Source organism: Scyliorhinus canicula, chromosome 16 (assembly GCF_902713615.1).
Source record: "Scyliorhinus canicula chromosome 16, sScyCan1.1, whole genome shotgun sequence".
NCBI classification, from domain to species: Eukaryota; Metazoa; Chordata; class Chondrichthyes; order Carcharhiniformes; family Scyliorhinidae; genus Scyliorhinus; species Scyliorhinus canicula.
In genome coordinates, this window is record NC_052161.1 from 8,286,442 (window position 1) to 8,303,417 (window position 16,976).

At 50.1% G+C, this 16,976-nt stretch overlaps 1 protein-coding gene across 2 annotated transcripts in view; it reads right to left on the reverse strand.

Annotated features, from left to right (window-relative positions):
* crtac1b (cartilage acidic protein 1b) overlaps nucleotides 1–16,976 on the reverse strand; it is a 373,155-nt gene that overhangs the window by 15,220 nt on the left and 340,959 nt on the right. For both annotated transcript variants that reach the window (XM_038773324.1, XM_038773323.1), the window contains exons 12-13: nucleotides 6,256–6,398; nucleotides 1,548–1,590 (exon numbers count right to left, since the gene is read on the reverse strand). In XM_038773324.1, the coding sequence (XP_038629252.1) occupies nucleotides 1,548–1,590; nucleotides 6,256–6,398 (186 nt within the window). The remainder of the gene's footprint in view (nucleotides 1–1,547; nucleotides 1,591–6,255; nucleotides 6,399–16,976) is intronic.

Here is a 16,976-nt window from a genome sequence, read left to right on the forward strand (position 1 = left end):
TTAATTAGCGACTGAATGTTTATGGCAGTGTTGGATGATGCCTTATCTAACTCCCTGCAGTTGAGAGAAGATTCTAGCAAAGATAATCCAACCAAGCAGGCAAGCCGAGGTCAGAGAGCATAATGGATCCGTTATTCGAGGTGACGGTGGGGGGATGGGGGGGGGGGGGGGGGGGGGGGGCGGTGGGGCAGCCCTGCCCCAAAAGTAGCTAACTTGGTAGAGTCTGTTTCAAAAGCAGACAAATTGTTGTAGAAAATGCAGGGGAGACAGGAGGAGCACCCATCAGCAGCCCCCGCTAACTGTAATCGCAGGAAAAGCACAGACAGGGAAACTACCTCATAAAGGAGACTCAATGCAATTTATGCAGAAACATGGGCCACTGCCAGGGTGCGTGCCAGAGCAAAAAGCCTGTACACAAAGAGACACCTTCAAAAAGGTCACAATGTCCATGAATTAGATAAAATCCATGGTATTTAGATGCCTGTCTTTGGAGAGATCCAGGAACCAATTGGAAGCTACTGGAGTGCTAACATATTGGTAGATATAGACAAGACAAACTTTAAGTTAGCCACCGGTGCAGCAGTTTCTGTCCCTTCTGATGCTGAACCATGGTCAGAGAAAAGCTCTCTTCAGCCACCAAGAGCAAAACCATTTGTGTTGGGAAGGTAGAACTCAAGGTCATTGAACAATTGAATGGAACCCTCAAGAAATGTTATAGATAAAAACAAATTACTACAGACGCTAGAATCTGAAACGAAAACCAAAAGTACCGGACAATCTCAACAGGTCTGACAGCATCTGTGGAGAGAGAAGGGAGATAACGTTAGCTAATCGAGGATTCCGCACCTTCGGGGCGGCCCGACACCAGAGTGGTTCACGCCACTCCTTCACGCCGGAGTTTCCTGCCCCGCCGGTTTTCACAGGATCCCGCCCAGGACTCCCTTGTGCGTGAGGCAAAGTTTCAATGAGACTGGTTGACTCACAGTGTTTATTGGGGCTGGTTTAGCACACTGGGCTAAATCGCTGGCTTTGAAAGCAGACCAAGGCAGGCCAGCAGAGCAGTTCAATTCCCATACCAGCCTCCCCGAACAGGCGCCGGAATGTGGCGACTAGGGGCTTTTCACAGTAACTTCATTGAAGCCCACTTGTGACAATAAAGCGATTTTCATTTCATTATTGACGCATGGGTAGTTGTAGAATCCATGGAATCCATCTTGGTCGCATATGCCATATATTGTATAGTGTGGTGTGTTCGACCATTGCGTGTTTGTTAATTCACATGTACCTGAGATGTAGCCTGAATGTTAGAGTATAAGATAGGTATGGTAAATTGTTTTATTTTTCTGACCTTGTTCAGTAAAATTTATTTTTGTTTGTTCAAAACCCTTGGAATCTTTTGGTTTTCTTTGCTGAGCAAGTGTCTTAAATCTAAAACTTTACTTACTTTAAACGATATGTTATTGGTCCCTAACTGAATCTTACCAAAAAGCTTGAAGGTCTGACCAAGGATCATAAATATTACAGGAAAGGTAGTGATGCCCACTCACCGATACAGCGACCATTCCCATCAGCTGTGAAGCCTTCCCCACACTGGAAAGAAAAGATGCAGAACCCAGTCACATAATACAGTCGCGTTGCTTAACTAATGGGGTTAGTAGACCCATTCAATCCAGGTAGAATTGCCCCACACAGAGGGTACAGGTTTGAGACTTACCTGACGAGGTTCCCTATTTTAGCTGTGCTGCTTTTGGAGGAGCTAATGGCCATCAGGGCTCCTTACCCTGCGGCAGTGGAGAAGGGGAAATGATAGAGCGATGAAGCATTGGAATGACAACCAAAATACTGAAGCACAGATTTACTACTCCAGTGCTCCTCGTGGCTACTTCAAAACAGAGAGCTGGGAAGTTGGCCAAATGCCCACTTACCCTGTGGGTTGAGAAGTGAATGATGAAGAGTGAGAGCCCGAGGAGGGGAGGTACTTCTTTTAAGACTACCACTGTGTGATGGATGCGAGAAATTGTGGAAGGGAAATTAATAGGTTGCCAATTTAGAAGCATGCTGGGAAATGCTTGACTATAGTTAACTATAAGTAGGTCAGGTAACATAAACAAAATACTGCTGAATATTTTGGTCTCGGACTTATTATGATAACACATTGTCCTCCGAAAGATAACAAAATGTGTACTCGAGTTGTTTTTAGCCAAGGGCAAGAACGCCTACTACGTATTTCATTTTGCATACTTTCCAAGGTCTATTTAATATAAACATGGCTGTTTACTTCAAACTGTTATTTCAGACTATAAAAAATATGCTGTCTTCAATCGAATCTCAGAGTGCAGTGCACTGGCTTTGCAGCTAGAACACTCTCTCTCCACAAATATATTTGTGTCAATAAATTTCCCTAAATCGAACCTGGAGGAATTTGTCTTTATTATGATTTCCATGACAATTTGGCGTAGTCGGAGAGGGATAAAAGCAAATTACTGCGGATGCTGTCATCTGAAACAAAAACAGAAAATGCTGGACAATCTCAGCAGGTCTGACAGCATCGGTGGAGAGAGAAGGAAGCTAACGTTTCGAGTCTGGATGACTTGACAAAGAGTCTTTGACAAAGACTCACCCAGACTCGAAACGTTAGCTTCTTTCTCTCTCCACAGATGCTGTCAGACCTGCTGAGATTGTCCAGCATTTTATGTATCTATATAGAGGCAGGGTTAGAAAGCAAGTGTTGTGACTGTCAATTGTAAGCGATTTTTTTGTTGCTATTGTGTTTAATTTTGTGTCAAAAAATTTAAATTAAAACTTGTAAGGGTAACACGGTGGCCTCGTGGTTAGCAGAGCTGCCTCACGGCGCTGAGGTCCCAGGTTCGATCCCGGCTCTGGATCACTGTCCGTGTGGAGTTTGCACATTCTCCCCGTGTCTGCGTGGGTTTCACCCCCACAACCCAAAGATGTGCAGGGTAGGTGGAGTGGCCATGCTAAATTGACCCTTAATTGGAAAAAAATGTTTGGGTAATCTAAATTTATTTTTTAAAAGAATGTTAAGATTTGCCAAGTGCTCATCCAGGTATTTTTTAAAGGATGTGGATGTGGATTGGCCACACTAAATTGACCCTTAATTGGAAAAAATAATTGGGTAATCTAAATTTTTTTTTTTTTTAAATTAAAACTTGTTTTGCCGTAAAAGCTATCTGCTGGTCAACGTCACCACTCCTGTGGCACGGTAACGTTCCCTCACAGTTTTTCAAAGTATAAAAGGTGGGTTCTTGTCCGGAATTAGAACAAAAGATTGGGGTCCTGAAGAAAATAAGTTGGGCAAATAATGGGTACGGGTTCCACACACACTGACTCTCACTGGGGTCCCACACACACTGACTCTCACTGGGGTCCCACACACACTGACTCTCACTGGGGTACAGGTCCCACACATACTGACTCTCACTGGGGTACGGGTCCCACACACTGACTCTCACTGGAGTGCGGGTCCCACACACACTGACTCTCACTGGGGTACGGGTTCCACACACACTGACTCTCACTGGGGTAACGGTCCCACACACACTGACTCTCACTGGGGTAACGGTCCCACACACACTGACTCTCACTGGGGTACGGGTCCCACACACACTGACTCTCACTGGGGTACGGGTCCCACACCACACACTGACTCTCACTGGGGTACGGGTCCCACACACACTGACTCTCACTGGGGTACGGGTCCCACACACACACTGACTCTCACAGGGGTGCAGGACCCACACACACTGACTCTCACTGGGGTACGGGTCCCACACACACTGACTCTCACTAGGGTACGGGTTTCACACACACTGACTCTCACTGGGATACGGGTTCCACACACACTGACTCTCACTAGGGTACGGGTTTCACACACACTGACTCTCACTGGGGTGCAGGTCCCACACACACTGACTCTCACAGGGGTGCAGGTCCCACACACACTGACTCTCACAGGGGTGCAGGACCCACACACACTGACTCTCACAGGGGTGCAGGACCCACACACACTGACTCTCACAGGGGTGCAGGTCCCACACACACTGACTCTCACAGGGGTGCAGGTCCCACACACACTGACTCTCACTGGGGTACGGGTCCCACACACACTGACTCTCACTGGGGTACGGGTCCCACACACACACTGACTCTCACAGGGGTGCAGGACCCACACACACTGACTCTCACTGGGGTACGGGTCCCACACACACTGACACTCACTGGGGTACGGGTCCCACACACACTGACTCTCACTGGGGTACGGGTCCCACACACACTGACACTCACTGGGGTACGGGTCCCACACACACTGACTCTCACTTGGGTACGGGTTCCATACACACTGACTCTCTCTGGGGTACGGGGCCCACATACACTGACTCTCACTGGGGTACGGGTCCCACACACACTGACACTCACTGGGGTAGAGGTCCCACACACACTGACACTCACTGGGGTAGGGGTCCCACACACACTGACACTCACTGGGGTACGGGTCCCACACACACTGACTCTCACTGGGGCACGGGTCCCATCCGACCACCTATGGGGCTGGAGAGCCAGTGGGCCGGATTCTCCGCTGGGGAGATCGTTCTCCTGCCGGAGGTGAATTGCACTTGATTTGCGCTCCCAATCAGGAAGCGGTTCAAGTTAAGTTCTGTCAATTTCCAGCGGAGTACTTCAAAATCACTCAAGCATGAAGGGGGTGTGGGGTGTGTGTGTGTGTGTGGGGGGGGGGGGGGGGGGGGGGGGTGAGTGAAAAGCACTTAACTCTCTTTGAATTGGTTGATGTTAGTAAACATTGTGGTCAGATCACTTTAGAGTTACTGACCAAGAAGGAAGATGAAGGAAGCAACACCCTGAGCTGTGTGTGTGTGTGGAAGCTTTCAATCCCAGCCCACTACGGGAAATGAATGAATGGCTTGCAGATCAAGGATCTGAGGGGTTTAAACACAGGTCACCGCTTCCTCTTTTCAGGAATTGGCATGTGGTGCTACCCCTGTCTGAGTCAGCAGGTGTATTGCCGAGGTGAATGTCACAACAGTGATTTTTTTCACTGCCTCTGTCTGGACTGCTCTCCATCTTCCAGACAGGTGTCTCTTTTCTCGGGGGCTTTCTGACAAGTTTCTCTTCTCTGCGGGGGCTTCCTGACATGGGTCACTTTTCCGGGGTGTCTGTGAGGGCGTGCTCCTATTTAGGGGGGCTCTTTATTTAGGGGGTCACTGGGGGAGGGAGGGGGTCTCTTTATTTGAGGGATTTCTGGTGGGGTCCATGGGGGAGATTGTGGGTAGGTCTGGCAACAGATGGACAGTGAGGAAGACTCCCTGAAGCGGTTACCCCCCCCCCCCCCCCATGGCGCAAGGTCCGCAAGGGCCTCCACATCAGGGCCACGATGGGCAACACCAGTAGTAATCTTCACCCACATGATTGCAGGCCCAGAGGACTGGAGAATCACACAGCCCTGGAGAATATGGGTGCCTGGCCCGCTAAGTGGATGCAATAGGGTCATTAAGACCCGTTCCCATCAATTTGCAACCTCCCGCTGGCGTGCGGGTGTGAACCCCGATCCCATCGCCAGCGGGAGGGGGGGGCTGGAGCATCGCTTTATCCCGGGCACCCAATACTCCGCTGCTTCGAGAACCTGGCTAATGGCGGACGCAGTGGAGAATTTTGCCCGGTAACTTTTATTGCTTTACAGACTTTCAGTAACATGTCAACTAAAGATACCAGATAACACTTACATTCTTAATGAAAACCAAGTCAACAGTGGACAGGGATAGAAATAGGCAAGACAGAGAGATCCAGATACATGTGTAAATACAGCAAGAGGGCGGTAGAGGCTGAGGAACAGAGAATTACACAGGGAGAGATGTATCGAAACAGATTGAGAGAGTTGTGGAAATATAGGATGGGATTGTCTGACCTGCCAGCCATGTGTTTCTTGGCAGCGGGAGGCGGTGCGCCATTCACCCGCTGTGGGACAATCTGCTCCCGCCGTTTGTCAATGAGAATTCCCATTGAACCCACCCAACGCCGTCACGGAAACCGCCCTCGTTGCAGCTGGGATTTTCCGGTGAAAGTGAATGGAATTTTGGCTGGAAAGTCAAATTTTCCGTTCTGGCTTGCAGCGGGTGCCACCACGAACGGGGCCGGGGATCCCGCCTAGAGACACGCAGAAGCTGAAGAGAGAGTCACAGTAGATCCCAGACAGAGACAGCATTTCGACTCTTCACGTACCTCAATTTCCAGATTCCTAGTTTCACCTTCCTGTTGTGGGTATGAGATTTCGATGGTGGAGTTCATTTCGCTGAGGGAAACAGCACGAGAGGTGAATGTCCCGCCCGGCCAGGTCACCTCCAGGTGCGTTGCGATGTCCTTACCTGTTAGAGTTTGAGGTGTGAGTAGAGATTGCATCAGTGTCTGACCTTTCCAACAGGAGTTTGGAATTCTCCAGCACATTTACAAAAATGATACGTGGACTGCAGGGGTTAAGTTATGAGGAGAGATTACACAATTCGGCCTGTTTCGCTAGAATTTACTATTAAGAATGAGGCCATTCAGCCCATCGGGCCTACACCGGCCCCTGTAAGAGCACCCTACCTGAGCCCACGCATCCACCCTATCCCAGCAACCCCACCTGACTTTTGGACACTGCGGGACATTTTAGCGTGAGCAATCCACCTAACCCACACATCTTTGGACTGTGGGAGGAAACCGGAGCGCCCGGAGGAAACCCACCCAGACACGGGGAGAACATGCAGACTCCGCACAGAGAGTGACCCAAGCCGGGAATCGAATCCGGGTCCCTGGCGCTGTGAAGCAACAGTGCTAACCACTGTTCTACCGTGGGGTGATCTAATCAAAGTCTTCAAGATATTAACAGAGACAGACAGGGTAGATAAAGAGAAACTATTTTCACTGGTTGGAGATTCTAAAACTAGGGGGCAGGGTCAAAACATTAGGGCCAGTCCGTTCAGGAGGGATGCCAGGAAGAATTTCTTTACTGAAAGGGTGATAAAGAATTGGATCTCACTCCCGCAGGCAGGAGTTGAAGCTGGATTAATTGATAATTTTAAATCTGAGATACAGGTTTAATCAAAAATATTTAGGCAAATGAGCCAAAAGCAAGTGTACCGAGTTAGATCACAGATCAGCCATGATCTCATTGAATGGCAGGACAGGCTCAAGGGGCTGAATGGCCTCCTCCTGTTCCTATGTAGCACTTAACCCTGAAGAGATGTGAGTCGAAAAAATTGGACATGGCCTGAAAATGGCTGGTTTTCCATGGGTGGGGATGCTGGACGGTGATTGTGATATAGAATTACCCCATGCCCACTGAACACACAGCCAGCGTCAGGCATTATAGAACAAAGCAACAACATAGACACAGAGAGAGACACAATACAAATCATACCCCGCACATTGCATTTCCCAAGTGACATCCATTCAATTTGAACTTTTACACAAGTGCGAATGGGGCTTGTTTTTGAAATGTTATTTGGGATGCAGGCTTCGCTGGGCTAGGCTAGTATTTGTTGCCCACATCTAGTTGTCCTCGAGAAGGTGGTGGTGAGCTGCCTTCTTGAACTGCAGCAGTCCATGTGGTGTAGGTACATCCAGTGTGCTGTTAGGGAGGGAGTTCCAGGATTTTGACCCAACGACAGTGAAGGAACGGCCATATATTCCCAAGCCGGGAGAAATTTGGGGTTCCCAGATATCTGCTTCCCTTGTCCTTCTAGACGGAAGAGGTTGTGGGTTTGGAAGGTGCTGTCTAAGGAGCCTTGGTGAGTTCCTGCAGTGCATCTTGTAGATGGTACATAAGGCTGCAACTGTGCATTGGTGGGGGAGGGAGTGAATGCTTGTTAAGCCAATTAAGCATGGCTGCTTTCGACATCCTGGATGATAGAACATAGAACATAGAACAGTACAGCACAGAACAGGCCCTTCGGCCCTCAATGTTGTGCCGAGCCATGATCATCCTACTCAAACCCACGTATCCACCCTATACCCGTAACCCAACAACCCCCCCCTTAACCTTATTAGGACACTACGGGCAATTTAGCATGGCCAATCCACCTAACCCGCACATCTTTGGACTGTGGGAGGAAACCGGAGCACCCGGAGGAAACCCATGCACACACGGGGAGAACGTGCAAATGCCGCACAGACAGTGACCCAGCCGGGAATCGAACCTGGGACCCTGGAGCTGTGAAGCATTTATGCTAACCACCATGCTACCCTGCTGCCCCTAATGTCTAAGCCCCTAATGATGTCGAGCTTCTTGAGTGTTGTTGGAGCTGCACTCATCCAGGCAAGTGGAGAGTATTCCATCACATTCCTGACTTGTGCCTTGTAGATGGTGGACAGGCTTTTGGGGGGGGGGGGGGGGGGGGGGGGGGGGGTCAGGAGGTGAGTTACTCACCGCAGGATTCTCAGCCTCTGACCTGCTCTTGTAGCCACAGCATTTACATGGCTGGTCCAGTTCAGTTTGTGGTCAATGGTAATCCCCAGGATGTTGATAGTGGGGGGTTCCGCGATGGTAATGACATTGAATGTCAAGAGGTGTTGGTCAGATTCCCTGTTGTTGCAAATGGTCATTGACTGGCACTTGAGTAGTGTGAATGTTACTTGTCACTTGTCAGCCCAAGCCTGGATATTTTCCAGGTCTTGCTGTTTTTGGACATGGACTGCTTCAGTGTCTAAGGCGTTGAGAACGGTGCTGAATATTGTGCAGTCATCAGCGAACATTCCCACTTGTGACCTGATGATGGAAGGACGGTCATTGATGAAGCAACTGAAGGTGTTTGAACCTAGGACACTAGCCCGAGGAACTTCTATGCTGATGTCGTGGAGCTGGGATGATTGACCTTGAACCACCACAACCATCTTCCTTTGTGTCCGGTATGATGTCTACCAGTGGAGAGGTTTCCCTGTGATTCCCACTGACTTATGTTTTGTTCGGGCTCCTTGATGCCACACTCGGTCAAATACTGCCTCAATGTAAAGGGAAGTCAATCTCACCTCACCTGAAAAGATTACAGGTTTTGAAAACATCTCATCTATAGTATTGAAGGTTTGTGCTGCAGAACTAGCGATGCTCCTAGCCAAGCTGTTGCTATCATACTGACATCAACCCGGCAATGTGAAAATTGTCCAGTTATCTTTGGTCTACAAAAGAGCAATATAAATCCGAGTCGGCCAATTCTCATCCCGTTCGTCTATTTCCAATCATTAACAAAGCAATGGAAGATGGCAATGCTATCAAGTGGCGAATATAACTTGCCACTTGTCAGCCCAAACCTGGACATTGTGCAAGTCTTGCTGCATTTGCACGTGGACTGCTTCAGTGCTTGAGGATTCACAACAAGTGCTGAACATGAAGCAGCTGAAGATGGTTGGGCCTTGGAGACCACTCTGAGGTACTCCTGCACTGATGCTCTGGAGCTGAGGTGATTGACCTCCAACCACCACACCCATCTTCCTTTGTGCCAGGTATGACTGCAACCAGCGGAGAGTTTTCCCCCTGATTCCCGTTGACTCCACGTTTGCTCGGGATCACACTCGATCAAATGCTGCTTGATGTCAAGGTCCGTCACTCTTGTTGAGCCAATAGATACCTATTCTGATTTCTGACCCGTTAATGGGGCTAAACTATTATCATGGGTTTAATACTATCACTGAGAGTCTAAATAGAGTGAAGAGCCTTGACATGCTACAATGTAAATCAATTTACTTGTATAGCACCTCTAACATGGTTAAACAAACGCTCTTTATTACAGCAAACACTAGGCAAAATCTGTCATTGATCACATGAGGGGATATTACTGGGATAGTAGGGCAGGAGGAGAGAGCTGTTAAGAAGGCATAATGGGCAGGATTCTCCGCCCCGCTGCGCCACATTTCTGCCCCAACCAGCCGGCGGGATTCTCCGTTATGCCGGCCGGTCAATGGGGTTTCCCACTGTGGGGCAGCCTCACGCCGTCGGGAAACCCCCGGGCGCAGGCATTAACGGAGAATCCCGCCGGCAGAGAATCCCGGCCATGGTATTCTTGCCTTTATTAGCTGAGGCAGAGAGTTTAAGAGCAGGGAGGTTACATTGGAATTGTGTAAAGTGTTGGTTAAGCCACAGCTAGAGTATTGTGCGCAGTTCTGGAATCCACATTATAGGAAGGATGTGACAGCACTGGGAAGGGTAGCAGAGGAGATTTACCAGGATGTTGCCTGGGCTGGAGAGTTTCAGCTATGAAGAGGCTGGTTAGACTGGGATTGTTTTCCTTGGAGCAGAGGAGACTGAGGGGGGGACGTGATTGAGATGTATAAAATTATGAGAGGCACAGATAGAGCAGACAGGAAGAAACCTTTCCCCTTGGTGGACGGGTCAATGATCAGGGGGCAGAGATTTAAGGTGAGGGGCAGGAGGTTTAGAGGGGATGTGAGGAAAACCTTGAGGGTGGTGGGAGTTTGGAACTCGCTGCCTGAAAGGATGGTGGAGGCAGAGACCCTCATAACATCTAAGAAGTATTTAGATGCGGTCTCAGGGCAGACAAGGCTGTGGGCCAAGGGCTGGGAAATTCCGATCAAGCAGGTTAAGTGCTCCCGTCTCCTCTCTACATTCCACCCTCCCGGTACCCCTCGGAATGTCACCTCCATTCCACATACTGCCAGCTCACAGGGTTCCAGCACCCAACCGCCCCACAAGCTTCCTCGCACCTGCCACTCCTCTTCAGAACCCCTCTTTGCTCACGTGCAGTGCCCACACATGCCACAGGTATCATTGACATCTGACCCACCAGGCGTCCAGCTCGCATTATGCCCATTTGTGTTCCCGCAGGAGAAGCTTGCCCCACAACCCCTCGCGAGCATGATGGTGGGATGCCTGAGTTGAGGATGTTGCTTCCCTATGAGGAGAGGGTCTTGGAGCTCACAGGGGAGGAGGAGGTGGGCCTGCGAGAGAAAGGTGAGGAGTCACTGCACCTTCGTCCAGACGACCAATCTTCAAGTGAGTTCTGCATAGTCCAAACCCTTGACCAGGCCGTGTACCAATACCATGTTCCTTTCCTTGCAGAAAAATTACCTGAACAGCCTGGTCTATTCACCAGCACTGTCCCGTTGCCCATAGAACATAGAACATAGAACGATACAGCGCAGTACAGGCCCTTCGGCCCTCGATGTTGCACCGACATGGAAAAAAAAACTAAAGGCCATCTAACCTACACTATGCCATTATCATCCATATGCTTATCCAATAAACTTTTAAATGCCCTCAATGTTGGCGAGTTCACTACTGTTGCAGGTAGGGCATTCCACGGCCTCACCACTCTTTGCGTAAAAAACCCACCTCTGACCTCTGTCCTATATCTATTACCCCTCAATTTAAGACTATGTCCCCTCGTGCTAGCCACCTCCATCCGCGGGAGAAGGCTCTCACTGTCCACCCTATCTAACCCTCTGATCTGATCATTTTGTATGCAAAGGATGGTGGAGGCAGAGACCCTCATAACATCTAAGAAGTCCATCCTCCACATAACCTCGGAAGAGATCTCAGAGGAGGACATGGATGAAACGTACCCAGTATTACCCACAGCTTCACCAACACAAAGGCACATACCTCGGTGGGCGGAGGTAGCAGGCAGGCTTCTGGGTCACTCTCTGGTGAGCACCACACAGCTCCTGATGCACATCAAGTGGAGACAGGAATATCCCAGGATCGGAGGTCTGCTCGATCCCAGGACTCAGCTGTAGCCAGTTAGATGCTGGGCCTCCAGACACGTTCATCCCTCAGCTGCTTGAGATGTAAAGACAGAACCGGGAGTAGCAGGAGGGGGAGTGCAATGGAGGAGGCCCAAAACCCTCTGTCGCAGAGGGCGTGAGTGGCGCCCAGGCCAACATTGCGAGGGTGGTGACCCCAAAGGGAAAAGTCTGGGGTAAGAGGTCGGATCCATGACGGGAGAACTCAGAAGCATGGCTCAGTCCCTGAACACCGTGGCTGGCGAGGTTTCTGGACGCATACCAGCTGCCCCTCCATCCCATGGAGTAACACAGGGGCACACGAGCATCCACCCGCAGACAGCCCTGGGCCGTCCACGCAGGAGACCCTGGGAGTGATGAGCCAAACTGAACCCCCCGTTCCTGAGACCGACACAGTGGCAGAACCACCCTAAAGTAAGTTAGGGCCCTCTAGTTGTTGGCCCTCTAGAGGACGCCCGCCAAGTACATCTCAGGCAACATGGAGTGGAAGGCACCTCCACTTCCGATGTACTATCTGGGAACACATCTGGAGGTGGTGGAAGGGTAAAGGAAGCCTGGGGAATTGTTGGGGCACAGCATACGCAGGGGGGGAAGTTAGGCACCAGTAGTTGGGGGGGGGGGGGGGGGAGGGGGGGGGCATACCCACTTGTAACGTCTGCACGTTACTGAATTAAGTATCATTGTTCTTCACCAACTCAGAATCTTTAGCCCACCTCCCAGTGGCATCACATTTCTCTCCATCGGAAGACAATCGGCCTCATTGGCCCTCTTTGCCCACCAGACGGTTAGGCCCTTGATACACAATCAATTGCACAAAGACTTGAGTTGGATACAACTGAGGCTTTATTGCTCTAAGATATGTGGCCTCCCACAGCAGCTGGTGAAATGGCTGCCACATGGCGGGGGGGGGGGGGGGGGGGGGGGCACATATTTATACTCCGCCTACTGGGCAGAGCCAGCAGGCAGGGACTACCAACGTACCTGTAGTACAGGTCCTACCATACATCACCTAATAGAGGTGCAACAGTGGTTTACCACAGCCCTCTCATTCGCAGTGATAGGACTCAGACGCGATTCACTGAACCCCAGACGCTGGCCCCTAACCCCCTCTCGAGCAAAGGGACAAAACAATGAAGTGTCGAGCCTCACTCAGATATGAGCTGGGGAGTCAGCAGACATACTAGAGACAGACATCAGCAGTAGCTGAGGAGCATCACAGACCATTCCACTCTGTGAGGTGTCATCAGCCTCCTGCATTGACTAGGCCGCAGGCAGTCAAGAGCCTGTGAGATGCCACACAGGTCACCCGTGGAGCACTGGAACAACCCCGTTGCATACAAATGAAGAATTGCTGTGAGTTTACGGTCTCTGAGAGCGGGTGTCCTCCACGATGCCAAGCAGTGCCAGGTTGATGGTCTCCCTGGTGAGACAGAGTCCCCTATGGCACATGTTATCCGACAGATTCGTGCCCCCGTACGGCTGGTGCGGCCTCTGGGATCTTAGCCTGCTGTGCGGCCCTTGATCTCTTTCTGAAGGGTCTTCCCTGGATGGCGCTGCTCGTTCCTGCTGGAGTCTGTGTTCGCCCAGCGCTGTAATAAGTAGAATGGCCAGCTCCACTGGCTCCATACCGATATGGATTGGACTCCTGCGAGACGGGAGTGGGACAGGGAGAGTCAGCTGCTGACCATTAGGATCTCCCTGGGCCTATTGGCCTCCCAGGTCTGAAAGCAGCCATTCGCACACTTTATACAGCAGCGAACTGCTCACTCAGAGCTCAGGTGACCTCCCATCTCCACTGAATAGTTGGCCCGGGCCTTCCCCTCACCCAATCATAGAATCATAGAATTTACAGTGCTGAAGGAGGCCATTCGGCCCATCGAGTCTGCAAGGACCCTCTGAAAGGGTACCCTACCTAGGATCAGGCTCCACCCTATCCTCTTAACCCAGTAATCTCACCTAACCTAAACCTTTGAACATTAAGGGCAATTGATCATGACCAATCCACCTAACCTGCAAATTGATGGATTGTGCAGTTGCCCATTGGCTCGTGTCTGGTTCTCCCTCCCTTCTGCTCCATAACACTGGGGGTTCTGACACCACGGTAATATGCTCGCACATCCCTAATGGGCAGGGTCAACTGGACGGTGATGTCCATCTTGGGGGGCTAATGGATCCTCACTGGCAGGCATGGGGCACGGCATAGAAGTGACCCCAGTCCCTCTCAACCCCATGTATCCAGGCGTTTAGCCTTGAACCCTGAATATTCACCCCCGTACCTCGATTTTGAGATTTGACATTGTTACGGGTTAAGTCTTGGTGGCCAGCCGATGAGTATGGGTCTCTGGCATGTTAGGGGGCACAATTGCTTTCTGCTTCAAGGTCAGACAAAAAGCAGTAGTGATTCGCGCCAGCGTGACATCTCGGCTGGCAGGTGGGAAGATTCCTTGAGGGCTGAAGACATTACCACGCTGAGTATAGTGAATTCAAATTCGAGTTAATCAGGTTCTTCTTCGTCCTGACCTCGCCATCGGGGAAGATCGCAATCCCGTTTTTGGCCTCTCCCTAGATTTAGCGGCCATGTCGGGCTATGTCCCCATGGCTAACGGGCCGCTAAATTCCGTCCATAGATTCTAAGGAGTGCCTTAAAGGAGACGAGTTGGGTGAGTTAGTTGTACAAGACATTAGTGAGGCCGCACTTGGAATACTGTGGACAGCTCTGGTCATCATAGAAAGAATAATATTTAACGAGGAAGAATGAAGAAAAGATTTACTCGGGACTTGATGGTCTGGGTTACAAGGAGAAGCTGGATAGGCTGGGACTTTTTTGCCTGGAGCGTAGGAGGCTTAGGGGTGATCTTATAGAGGTCTATAAAATAATGAAGGGCATAGATAAAGTTGATAGTCATCATCTTTTCCCTAAGGTAGGGGAGTCTGAAACTAGAGGGCATGGGTTTACGGTGAGAGGGGAGAGATACAAATGGGTCCAGAGGGGTAATTGTTTCACACAGAGGGTGGTGTGTGTCAGGAACGAGCTACCAGAGGCAGTAGTAGAGGCGGGTACAATTTTGTCTTTTAAAAAGTATTTAGACAGTTGAGATACCCTCAATTGCGACACAGGAGAGAAGATTGGTCATTCAAAGGTTTTAATTACCAGAGAACCAGACAGCTGCCGAGAAGTGTGCTCACAGCCTGCTGCCCAGTGAGCATCACCTTATATACCGTTTCCTGGGGGCGGAGCCAGAGGCGGAGTCCCCCAGGGTTCCAAGCCCGGTCTTAAAGGGCCAATGTATTAAAGGCAAGGTACAGTTACAGCAGTTACCAATACCATTCATCACAACAGTTATATGGGAAAGCTGGGCAAAGAGGGATATGGGTCAAATGCGGGCAATTGGGACTAGCTTAGTGGTAAAACTGGGCGACATGGATAAGTTGGGTCGAAGGACCTGTTTCCATGCTGTAAAATTCTATGGGTCTTGTGGTGAATGTGATTCACACTATATATAGTTGCCAATATCACTCCATGTATATATGTTTGTTATCTACCCGTTGTAAGATCAATGCTGTATATAGTTGCCAATATAACTCCGTGTATATATGTTCACTATCCACCATTGTAAGTGCAGTTGCACTATCCGACCACCAGGGGGAGTCGCTCTGGGAGTACGCAAGAGTTTGTACTGGGCTCCTCCCTTGGCTCCGGCCAGGACTCCTCCCCCTGGGACCGATGTATAAAGATCAGTGCCTTAGAGCCAGCCTGCCAGTTCATCTGAAGTTCAACGACGAATAGGCTGGCTCTGTTGTAAGTGTATTAAAGTCTCTGTTCAGATCCAACTGCACGTGTTCACTGAATTGATGGTTTCATCAGCTCTGAGAGAGGGAGGCACAGAGGTTCAGGGAAAGAATTCCAGTATGTGGAGCCCGGGCAGCTGAAGGCACAGTCGCCAATGGTGGAACGATTAAGATCAGAGATGCACAAGAGGCCGGAATTGGAGGAGATTTCGGAGGGTGGCGGGACTGGAGGAGATTACAGAATAAGGGGGGGGGGGGGGCTGTGGGGGTATGAGGGATGGAATTTGTAAATGGAGGTATTGCTTAATCTGCATGGGTTAAGCACAGTTAATGTTATAGCTGAAGATACACAAATACAAGGGCCAAATTAAAGATGCACAGAAACACCTTTTCACAGGTGTGCAACTCATCGCTGGGGCAAGAGAGTCGGGGTTAATAGAGCCCCGGGGAAGGCATTCCACAGGCACTAGTCTCCCACCATCTGGACTCAAAGAAATGCCTGTGGAAATGGCCTTTATGCCCAACTGAGTATAGACACATCAGATTAGACTCTTCATCCTTCTCCATCCAACGATAATTTCCAATGTTTGGTTTGGAGGATAACACTGCCTAGCGAACGCTCGACAGCCCCGAAGCCCCCTGGAGCTGTGCGGCCCGGCGACCACAACCAGATGTTGTTTTTTTTCCCGATGCTGTTTACATTCCCCCCACCCTCACAGCCAAGGGCAGCCGAGAGTACCCAGTTACCAGAGCTTGCCAACAGCCTCGGGCCAGCCTGCTAAACCTCACTCCGGAATGACCAATGGGAAACAATATTCGCACAGCAACGCGCAGAATATCCCGACCTCTTGGAACGGTCGCTCGACTTCCTAATTCATAACATAACAAATTAATTCATGTGGAAAATAGCCTTTGTGCGTTTTCAGATTAAAGTCTACACTGTGCACAAACAATCTTTGAAGTGCCTCATCGCTGACTGAAGTAACCTTTCCCAAACCAGACGTTTGTCGGACATTTTATAGGGGTGAAAATTAAGAATTATGTCCCTGTTAATATGTAGTGTTGAAGGACTGAAATTCAGTTCTATCTACTGACTGTTTTTCCTCGGGGATAGAGAGTTTGGGCCTGTTTTATTACAGCGAAGGAAACCACAACCCTTGTGATTGGTCCAAGTCTTAAAACGGCGACCAGAGAATGTTATTGTTCACTCGGTGCCTCTGGGCAGCCCCAGCAAAGCTGCCATTTGGTGGGAGGTGGGCCATCACTGGCAAGGCCATCATGCATTGACCACCACAATTGCCCTGAGGGAGGTGAACTGCTGCAGTCCATGTGGGGCAGGTACACCCACTGTGCTGTTAGGGAGGGAGTTCCAGGATTTTGACCCAGCGACAGTGAAGGAACGGCGATGTATTTCCAAGACA